This window comes from Symphodus melops, assembly GCF_947650265.1.
Source record: "Symphodus melops genome assembly, chromosome: 7".
Classification (NCBI taxonomy): Eukaryota; Metazoa; Chordata; class Actinopteri; order Labriformes; family Labridae; genus Symphodus; species Symphodus melops.
Genome location: NC_136697.1, coordinates 6,437,203 through 6,448,856, shown reverse-complemented (window position 1 = coordinate 6,448,856; position 11,654 = coordinate 6,437,203). Strand labels below are relative to the sequence as shown.

The 11,654-nt window shown below is 42.6% G+C and overlaps 1 protein-coding gene across 1 annotated transcript in view; it reads left to right on the top strand.

Moving 5' to 3' along the window:
* Positions 1-226: 226 nt before the first annotated feature.
* pappa2 (pappalysin 2) overlaps positions 227-11,654 on the top strand; it is an 83,661-nt gene continuing 72,233 nt past the window's right edge. Inside the window, exons 1-4 of the mRNA XM_079347773.1 lie at positions 227-2,129; positions 7,402-7,634; positions 9,012-9,239; positions 9,386-9,984. Of these exons, the coding sequence (XP_079203899.1) occupies positions 1,151-2,129; positions 7,402-7,634; positions 9,012-9,239; positions 9,386-9,984 (2,039 nt within the window). The 5' untranslated portion in view covers positions 227-1,150. The remainder of the gene's footprint in view (positions 2,130-7,401; positions 7,635-9,011; positions 9,240-9,385; positions 9,985-11,654) is intronic.

Sequence of the window (11,654 nt, the reverse complement as noted above, 5' to 3'; positions counted from 1 at the left end):
GAATGAGAGAGAGAGAGAGAGAGAGGGAGGGAGAGTGAGAAGGGGGGAGAGAGAGAGAGGGAAGGAGAGAGAGAGGGGGGAGAGAGAGAGAAGGGGAGAGAGAGAGCGAGCGAAAGAGAGAGAGAGAGAGAGAGAGAGAGAGAGCGAGAGAGAGAGAGATGGAGGAGTGAATGGAGGAGGATATTACTACTTCTGCATGGACCGGTGCAGAGGAGCAGCAAGTCACTCTCTGCAGCGCGCACAGACGCACAACAAAACCTAGAGGAGCTGCCGCGCAGACGGAATTACTGTTTTTGTCTACTTTGTGAATTTATAGGAAAGCTTCTGCTCAACAAGTAGGACAGATATTTGTACTTTTCACTGCCTCTGGAGTGACTTTGTATTTTTCTTTTATTTCTCTGATTCACCTTGCAGTCATATTTTTTGCAACAGGACGCACTAAATGATGCAACAATGGTCAGGTAAAGCAAAGTAGAGGCTGAGTGCAAAGCCAGAATGGAGTGAAAAGAACTAGTCGTACCTGATCCATTAATGCAAATAAAAGCTTTCATTTAAAAACACTAACAAAGAAAACTGAATCCACATTTTGCGCAGTTATAAAATAGTTTTCTGGCCATTTCTTTTTTCCCATCAGCCTTATTACGTTTACTATATTTTTTTATTTACTGTGTTACTAAAACGCAGAAACTTGGACGTGTTATCTACTTACAGAGGCTGCAGATATTTTGCAGACAGTGCACGCTGCATGAATAGGTAGGAGGCAAGCGTCGCCTCTGAAGGTCTGCGAAACATGCAGGGGTGTGGATTTTAATTTAGTTTAAGATTAGATTTTTTTTTCTGAGCGTAAAACGTATTTTATTTTTAAAAATCACGACCTAATATATACCAAGAAACTCGGCGTTCGTCAATTTAGGTAACTTTGACTGTGATCCCACTTGGAATGCACTGAAAGTTTTAAATTAATTTGATCTGTTCACCAAAACAGGCAGCCCAAACATCTGGATTTATTGGGCCACTTGGTTAATGTGCGCTTTTAATTGTTAAAAATTAAGTCTGGTGGGAAACCCTCTTTGTACAACTTATATCCACTTTTTTTTTTAAAAGCTTAACAAAAAATTCCCATTTATCCTTTTTAAACACACGTTGCCAAATGTTGTCGATTAGACTACTGGCTGTTTTCCTCGTCCTCATCACTAACACGTGGTTGCTCAGCTCGGTTCGCTCCGATGCACTCACTCGGTATAAACGCGCCATGGCTCGGCGGGCAGACCGGGAGCTCTCCAGGCAAACAGGTGAACCCTGCACCGTCTCCAAAGTCTGGAGGTCCCGGCGGCAACCCCGTTCCCACTCCCCTTCTCAACACCGCCCTCCAGCGGCCCGTCCAAAGACGCACACGACCCGGAGAGTGCTGAACACAGTAAATAGCGCGCCTGCGGAATGTGGACGAGGATGCAGGTTTGACACCGCGGCGCACCGGGTCGCTCATCCGGGACAGGAGCAAGGAGGCTTGGGCAACAGGGAAAATGTGGTGGCAGGAGCAGGAAACGGATACGATCAGGTACTCGAGCGGGTATTTGATAACAGCTCTGAAAAGGACAGGAAAGACCCAGATTATGTCACGAAACAGCCAGGGGTTTCTGTGCGTAAAGACGCCGGAGAGATCGACTCGTCATCAGGCAGCGAGCAAAGCGCACGCAGCTCCAACTCAAGGTTCATCCGTAGCCTCGAATCGACGTTTCCTTATGAGGAGGAGGGAAATTCAAGTTGGCAGAAAGTTTTCCCGGACAGCTCAACAGATTCCCGGGGGCTCCAGGTCCTCTACAGGCTGCAACAGGGAAATGGAGACCTGCAGTCCTCCACGGGGTCACCGGTGGACGGTACGGAGGACTACTCCGGGGAGGTGGAGGACGATGATCCGCCGGCGAGCTTGCCCATTGGCAGCTCCTCAACGTGGGGGAGCCCCGTGCCTCGTGTGCCCCCTTCTTGGATGACCGCCCTGTACTTCAGCGGACGCCGGGAGCAGCTGAAGCTGAAGCCCGCTGCAGGAGTGGAGCTGCCGAGGGCCAAGTTCAGCCTGGAGCTGTGGGTGAAGCCTGAGGGAGGACAGAGCAACCCCGCGGTCATAGCAGGTGAGTGGAAACTGATCATAACGATGATTCTGGTCTGTCAACCTCTCCGCTCACTCTGATACTGCTGCATTTCTTCTACTTTAAAATCTACTTAATTGCTCTGTAAGTCATTGTACATAATCTGTGACAGCTTTAGTGTAGTAGTAACAACAACAACAACAACAACAACAACAGTTCTCTAACAGCAATCTGTTGTGATGATGCGTAAATAATCCTTCCAACCAAAAAAAGAGAGAGTGGTTGACACCACAGAGCTCAAGCTGAGTTCATGGGGTTCATTTTGTTTGCTTCTTGTGATGTGACACAGTGATCAAAAATTGTGATTATGATAGCCTGTTAGTCGTTAACTAGCCAATTAATCGCTCGATAGCTGATTGACAGAACAATGATAATCGAAACAGTTTGTCTAATTTAAACGATAACCTCTCTGGATTCCTGTCCAGGGTTTTGTCATTTTTTAGATGTATTTCTGATTGTAATTAGCCCTAAACTTGTTTCGTTTTTTTCTAGTGTGTTAGAGTTACAGTCTCAACAACAGATTTGTAAACTTTGATACCATAAAATCAAACACTATTGATACCTGTTGTGGTACTATGGGTACAAAAATGAGAGTCCAAGGTACCCAGTCTTTGGGTACTTCTTATTTGTATTCGCTAAAGTTTCAGGCAAACACACTGTGTAGATTGCACAAACCAATTGGCAACATGTTGCTCACTGACCGCTTGATCCAATTTGGAATTGATAGAAAAGTGTTGAAGCATGTGGTTTGGGAAAATTTTACAACCTTAATATTGGGGACAAAACAGAAAATGATGTCTTGTCTTGAGGGAGTATGATGGATGTTATCTAGTTTAAAGCTTTCATCACAAAATCAGTTTTCAGTAAGACAACCACGAGTTGCATATGAGGACACTGACATCCTGTGAGGTGAAGTCAAGCACAAGAACCGTTGCTTCCATGCAGAGCGATCGATCAGCCAATAGTTGAAGATATGGATATATTGATACATGATTTGCCATTGATTAAGAAAAATGTCACTTTGGTTGAAGGTAAATTAGAAACATTATTATCCCTGTCCACCGGAGAGAAGTTTGATTTAATTCAGTTTGCCGGTATATGTCACTAAAGGATACAAAATGATCAAATCTAAGTATTCTCCAGCACAGAAGTTGTACATGTAGGGCAGAGAGTGCTGCTGAAGCCTGATGATAAAACCATTTACAATCAGATGTATGTCAGTTTTATAACTACATTAAAAACAATCCCCTTTTAGGGATTAGTAGGTTACATGGTGTTACATTGCTGTGTGTTACATGGCTGTGTGCAAGAGTGAAAGGTGCTTTGGGGAGCAGTGGGAGGAGTCTGTAGTTGCTAGTAGACAGCGACATGTGCTTTAAGTTCAGTGTCATCTGCTGTGGCTGACGTCATGCCACCAGGGGGCCAGCGACATGTTGGCTACCACTCGACTGTCACACCAGTCTCCCACCACCATGGTGCATAATGAATGAATACCCAGGTCTTGCTTTATAACATGTACATTGAATCATGTTTATTTCATCAAAGGAATTAATGTTTCTTTTGTCAGTGTACTCAACGTTTGAGTGGGATCACTGGAATGACTATAAAATCCTTTCATAAACTTGTGCTTGCTGATGACATCAGTTAGCTTGTAAAGCTTACCTCAGCTAACAAAGCTAGCCTAGCCACCAGAGCCAGTCTGAATAGTTCATAGCAGAAAGAGAGCGATTCCCCCATTGAACATTAAAACCTCTGCCTTGAGCAATTAATTTGAATAGCCAACCTTTAGTTATCAACACAGCATTTAATATGGAGCCGCACTCTTTCCGTCATTGATTATTCAGAATGGTTGCGCTCAGATGCACTTATGGAAAATAAGCGCACATGTTGATGGACTACTGGAACAGTAAATGCAACATCTCCATTTTTGTCTTGTTTGTATGACATTTCTATTTTTTAGCTAGTTGCCATTTTCGGGTAGGAGAGTGGGAGGAGTAGGAAGTCAGGGAGAGAGCGGGGAATGACATGAGGGACAGGAGTCAAAGGCTGGACTCGAACAAAGGTCACCTCCTTTGAGAACTATAGTGTCCATACAAAGGTCATGACCTTACACACTAGGCCATCTGAACCCGGGACCCTGTAACACATAGCCAAGAGCCATAAACTAATCCAAGAGCTAGCTGATGAATAATGTTTACATTAAATGAATGAAATTATAATTTAGACACTCGTTTGAAAGAAATATTCTTTCACAATTTTTTTTTAATTCTCATAATGGAAACACACTTCTAATAACTGGGTCATTATACAACCATTTAAATTCCTGCTGTGTTTTACCGAGCCTCTCTCTTTCCATGGTTAGCTTGACTGTTCCAGTTATTTTGACCAGCAACAGCAGACACATTAATACCATGAACCCTTGATTTAACGAGCCTGTTCAGAAGAAAATGATCATCCCTGTTGTTCTGAGGAGGCCGCATCAAGAATGTAACGTTTGAGGAGCTGCACATTTGACAGAACAACACGTACATCACACAAATTGAAGAGGATAAAAGGGCTCTGGTGCAGCACCACAGCTGTCCAGATAGTGAGGGAGACCACAAACTGTTACGTCCACTCACATTTACTCTGATCAAAGATCCGACTCCATTACTCAACTTTTTTTTCCCTCATTGCTTCCTTATGTGAGGGCGGCATTTGTGGCATGAGCCCTTCTCTTTGTAGTGTCCTGAAGGAATCTGACAAAAAACAGTGAGAAACAAACGCCTATTGTTTCTGCCAGACATGACATGACCTTGATTTGACTTCTGATGGTCAACAATGATCTTATGAATCTATTTGTTTGTGCATTTCAACCTTCATTGTTGCGTTGTTGTGTAAGTTGCAGAATTATGGGTCCAAAGAATGCTGAGTGTCAAAAAATGTATTGATAGAGTACAACGTTAAAATGACCTCTTAAAATCAGGTTAACTGAGAACTGAGACTTACAGTAAGTGAAATAGATCTCCAAGCTTGCTTAATGTGATGTAATAGCGCTAGATGTTGAAAAAAGGAGCCCAACCGATTAATCGGCCCGCTGTTGATATCGTCCGATAATAACATATCAAGTGACTATCTGTATCTGCTAATTTCATTCCCGATATGCTCCCAAATTACCATAATTAGTCACCAATCAAGAAGCATTTAATTTCAGTTTCATTGTATCACACTTGCACACTTGTTGTACTCTTTCTGGCTATCACCAGCAGAGGGCGCTATATGCATGACAACAATCATTATCTCTCTCCAGAGTGTCAAGTGGTGATGCACGAACATGCTCAGTTACTTTCCAGCTGAGTGACCATCATTCTACATGTAATATCTTTTCCACAAGTGTTTGATTACTGCGTTTGAGGGATCAACACGATAAATGTGTATATCTAAATCGATATTTATCTATTACTACAGGCTGAAGACAAAACATCGGTATAACATTTTTTTTGTCTCCACATCATTAACTTCGCTATCGGCCTCAAAAATTCCAAATTGGTTTTCGTCTTTATCTTTGGGTTGAAAAAAAAACTGCCTCGTTTTAGTAAAAATGCAGCTCATCATGTTTCTATGGAAATAGCTAAGTAATAGCTAAGTGTCAAGTAAGTGTTGAATAAGTAAACAAGTACATTAAATAAAAGGTCTATAAGTGCTTTTGGAGGGTTTTCCCTTTAGTTCCAAAGTGACTGAGAATTATCGCCAAACAGTTTACAATAAGTCTGCAGAGCATTTTAGCTTCATTCTGATCAATCGTTCAGATTTCCTGGCCCTAACATCAGCCTTTCTTTCTCATCAGCCTCCTTTACACTGGATGTAAATATTTGTTCCAGTCGATTTCAAAATGCAAATCTGAATTCAGTGAATCGTCCAGAGTGTTGCTAACGTAAGCGGTGCTAGCACCACCAGGTAGCTGCGTTACAGCTCGCACACAACATGTAACAGACGCTTGATCATTTAGTCAACACAGCAGTTATTGTCTTGGGTGAAGGAGTCAGATGTCTTTCTGAGGAGTTGGTAGAGTTAAAATAAAAAAAAAATAAAAAATCAAACTTCCACAACCAGAAATATAACGTATAACTTAAAGTAAAACGTTTCCCCCTGTCTGGTAAATGTCAAAATAGCTGAATATTTGCCAGAACAACTTTAGAGGGCTCTATTATTTGAAGGTGTTTTGCCTTAAAAAAGGGAGCTTTAAAACACCAGGAGTTTATAGAATCAATTTCAAATCACAGTATACAAGTCTGACCGCTGTGTGTGGTTGTGAGAATGTATCACAACATAAAGCCCACATTTCCCATAAACTCCTAATGTTTCCTGTTGCACACGACTGTAAATGTTGTCAAATTTTGGTTCATGACCATCTGCTATTGCATGAAAACGCTGGAAACTGTTCAAAAACACGCCCCACCAACCCGACCTGTGCCATCAAATGATGTACCTACAGCAGACAGTAAAACGATACAACAGATCCAGCAGGAAATGACTTCGTGATCAAGATTTGTACTGAATTTAAAGGATGCCTTTTTTTTCAAACTTTATGTTTTGAGATTAATTGCGGTGTTGATCCACTTCAACATTTTTCTGTGGATTTGCATCGCTTGATATTTATGTGTTTGTAATAATGTGTTCGGCACATGGCACAGTGTCATGTACATTTTCTTTTGGCAGAGCTTTAGCCTTCCAGCGGCATGCTGTCTTTAACTGATTTAAATGCTTCAACATGAATCTGGCTCACCTCCTCTGGGATATTTTTGCTACAATTGCCCACTTTAACACTTGCGTGTACTTGCGTGTAAGTACACACACTTGCAGGCACACACAGATATAGCGCTGAGGAGGGTGAAGGGGTTCCCTGACCCTTCGATGTCCCAGCGTTAAACATCTGGGGAGCAGATGTGGATCTGTGTGTGTCTGTTGCAACAGCAGATGGAAACATCAGGGCCTTGCCTTGGCTGAGAGAAAAACCTCCGTCCTCCTTCCCCTCTCTGTTCTGTCCCGACTCTGTCTTTTCTCTCTGTGTCTACCTTACTCGATATAGATGTAGATCTGTACCTCTCTGCTCGTCTGTTATCATTTGTCTGAGGACTGCAATCACTTGTTTGGATCCGTTTATACATCATCCAATGGCCTTTTGTGAAATTACCATTTTCATCTCTGCAGATAAATATTTCCTCCACCAGTATTCCTTCAGCATAATATATTAAACTTTTCCGCTTTGCCGTAGGTGTCTTTGACAACTGTTCCCATTCACTGAGTGAGAAGGGCTGGTCAGTAGGCATCCGCACTGTGGAACCCGCCGGCACCAAAGACGCAAGGTTCTACTTTACAGTTCGTACTGACCGAGCCGCAAAATCCACCACGGTCTACAGTCACCAGCGGTACCGAGCTAACTCCTGGACTCACCTGATGGCCGTGTACAGCGGCCGCAGCATGACCCTGTATGTTGATGGAGCTAAGGTGTGTGGTTTCAGTACACGGTAGAGCTTCAGATCACAGTTTGGTTGAGTTTGATTGTCTTCCTTTCCACTTTTAATAACCTGAAATACAACGAAAGGACTTTGACGAAGCAAACCTGAGTCAGAGTCCAACACCTACACCATTTTCAGAGTCTTTCACCCTGATCTTCATCTCTTTCCAATGTCAATAACAACCTCAAATGCCTCAACCTTTTAGCTGACAGCTACTGAGCTCACCTGTCAACAGTGACATCGTCATGACAACTGGGCAAACTCCAGCTGATGAACACTGTGTGATGTGACTAAAGGCTTATTAGAAACTGATGAGCGGTCCTTGAGTGAGATTATTTTTCCAAACTATGACTGATTTCTTCCAATTTAAGAATGACCTTTATGCTTGAATGATACTTTCTCCTTTGTTTTTGAGACATTTTTGTCCATCCCAGTTACCGGAAAGGTTGTAGAACAGAGAGAGAGTGAGTGGTTAAATCAATCTCTCATTTGTCAATCCTTTGAAAAGTAATAGTTTAGTTTTGGCTAACAGATCTGGTGTTTGATATGCTACTAGTAAAGTATCACAGTCAAAAAAAAATCATGGACAAAAAATGCAGGCAATGTCTGGCGCACATGCTTGACTGCACAAATATGTTGGCAAGCGATTGGTACCAACACATTACCAACATATTTGTGCAATTTAGACACTGCTCCTTCTCTTTAACTTACTGCAGGTCTTTGTTAAGAATATGACAAAAGATCTGCAGGATTTGTAAAGCTTACTTTTTTTTGTAGTATTCTTGTCATTTAAAGAACAGAGGCTTCTGAAATTTTGCTAAACTTAATTTAGCCAGTGTTTTCTCTCTTTTTCTTTGAGCAGCTTTTGGTAAAACTGAAAGCTCAGTTTCCTTCAGAGTTTTGGTAAACATCCATCATTTGAAAAAAATCGAGATTGCATCATTTTGAAACAACTGTTGAAAAAGTTGACAATCCTAATCCATCACAAATGAATAGTGATTTTGAATTGCTGAAATGGATTAAATTTTTTTCTTTTGACGAAAGCCAGAACACCTGATCGATGTGGTAGTGGGGGCCAAAAAGAGATTTTAAAGGCCCAGAGTTTAATTCCTAAAACGAGGTTTAAAAAAATTTAATTGCACAACAATGGCAGCTGTGAAACCTTGGTCACTTAGATTTTACTCTCGACTGATAAACTGGTGTCCTTACATTGGACCTATTGTTGAAAACTTTGATGATGTCATCAAACAGAGCCACACTAGTTTATTAGTGGATCAAGCTTTGATTTACCATGACCTAGATGACTGAGAACCGACACATACATCTTTTCTTTGTTGTTTTTCCACCCTTGCTTTACCTTTACCAGGTAGGAGAAAGCAGCATCCAGTCGGGAAATCTCTACAGTCCCTTCATGAAGACGTGCAGAACCCTCTTTCTTGGCAGTAACCAATCAGATCAAGGACAGAGCTTCAGGGGCCACATCGGCGGTGTGGTGTTGTGGGGCTACGCTCGCTCTCATGAGGACCTGCTGAAGCGACCACTTCACATCGACAAGAGTGAACCGCTCCTGGCTATGTGGGCTGACTTCAGCAATGTAAGGGACTATATTTTATTTCTAATAATTGGTTGTTTGTAGAAATAAAATATTTAGCAGTCATCAAATTAGGTGGTTTATAGAACATTTCTTGTCGAGTCACTTCAGTGAAATTAGCTATTCTTGGACTTTGTTCTACCTTTGAGGTGGAAGAACTGTGGACGCCGTACAAAGTTGGCCTCCATCCGACCATCATCACCACTCCAGTGCCTGAACCAGAACTTGTCTCCCCGTTCCTACCCCCAACCTGCGGCCTGACACCCTGCGACAACACTGACATCATTTTCAGCTACAACAACAACTGGCAGCTCCGTGCACAGAAGCGAATACGCTACCGAATCGTCAACCTTTCCAATAACGATGGTGGAAACCCAACCGTGTCCCAAGCCCAGATCCAGCTTCAGCACCGGATTCTAACTGAGGCCTTTCGCCGTTACAACATTAGCCTGGATCTGAGTGTCCACACCATGAAGAACTCAAGCCTCCGACAACGGTTTATCCTCAGCAATTGTCGAATTGGAAAGATTGGGAACCGGCAATGTGATCCTGAGTGTGACCATCCGAGGACGGGCCATGATGGAGGGGACTGTCTTAGACTGGGACCCTGCTACAACTGGAAGAGACAGGATGGAGTTTGTAACATGGAGTGCAACAGTATACACTATGACTATGATGATGGAGACTGCTGCGACCCAGAGGTCACAGACGTCCTCAAGACCTGCTTCGACCCTGAATCCCCTGACAGGTGAGACTCAACACTTTACTGTTCAGTTTCTTTTTTTCCCTACAAAATACTGTGCTGATCAGAAATAATTCCAACTTTTTCCATTTTTTTGTACACATTTGTCAAATGTGCTTAAAGGGACAGTTTGGTATTATTGAATTAGGGTTGCATGAGGTAATTGTCATTAATAAGTACGTTAGTCACACAGGCTATTAGTCAGCTCAGCACTGTAAGCAGAGATCTTGTTTGTCCATTGTTTGGGATGTGATGTTAGCTCATGCATTGGTGAACTGGAATTGTTTGAGAAGCTTTTTGAAAATGTCCAGAGATGCAGCAGTGCAGATTTTGGCAGGGAGAGAGTTCCAGAGGGTCGGAGCTGAGGCACTGAAGGCTCGATCACCAAGGTCTGCTTGGATGCTACAGCACTGCTTGATCAATAAAACAGCTTATCGACTGATGAGCTGCGTGATTCAGAGAATTCAGAAAAAAGAGAGGGGCCCTGAATCTTTACTGAAAGGTTAACTGAACAACATACCTGCCAACACTCCCTTTTTACCTGGCTTTTGCTGCATTCATGTGCTGCTCGGGTGGTCCAAGTTTCCGGGTTGGGAAGTCGTTCTACCGAATTCAGTGTGTTTAAGTGATTTCAGTTCGGAAAGTCAGAATGTTGTAACAACGGCGTAAACATCGTGGATGCTATGAAGAAGATCAGTGAAATGTAAAAGTGACATTTGAGCGATAAATTTATTTACAATATTTGAATTAATAAAAGATTCTGACATCGAATGCACCTAATTCTTTTCTGAGTTTCCGAGTTGTTGTTTTGACTTGGGCACGTGTTCATGTGCATTTTATGACTGGAAAGCGTGTTCTTCCGATGTGTTCGACAACGCATGAATGCATTTCTCTCTCATTTCAAGGTCATTTCCGAGCCCCTTCCTTTTTGGTTAATTCTGACAGCAAAACTCTGGTAATTGACGGCCCTACAACATTATTATTAAGAATCCAAATACGCACATTTATATTGACAGCAGATGAGAAGATTCACTGCATACGAGTGCTGAATTACAAACTCAAACCATGTCGCCTGCATGACTTAATCAAAACCTGAAAAAGCCATGCAGACTGTCAACTACACCAATACTGGATATAATAGTGCTGTGAACAAGGCATTCACTTACACTTATTAGTCTGCATGTCTGAAAATACCAAAGTTGCCAGATTGCCGATAAATCACGAAACACACATGAACAACTTAAAAAAGTTTCAGCCCCTCTGTCCACCTTGACTATCTCAGTGTCTCAGGGACGTCACCCATGGGTGGCTGAAGGGGTTGCTACTGTATGTGCCTTAGTGCTGTTTGTTGCTAATTCTCAGCCTCAGTGCAGCGATTGAACACACCTGTGGCAACTTGGCAATCAGGGGCCGGAGCATAAATATGCAGAGACAGGAGGCAGTAGTTGCCAGTGGACGATTCGACCGAGCAACAGGCAAACAGCTGGAGCTGAGGCGAGCCTTTAGCTTTCTGTCTGTGCAGTCAGAGCGGCCATGCTCCTTATTTATTTGTTTATTTGTTTGGGACAGTGCATGTTAAGAAGCAGCTGTAACAATTACAGCTGTTAAAAATACCCGATTATAGTAGAAGGGCTAGCTTCCATCTGTTGTCCGTCAGCAGGTAACAGAGAAAGACA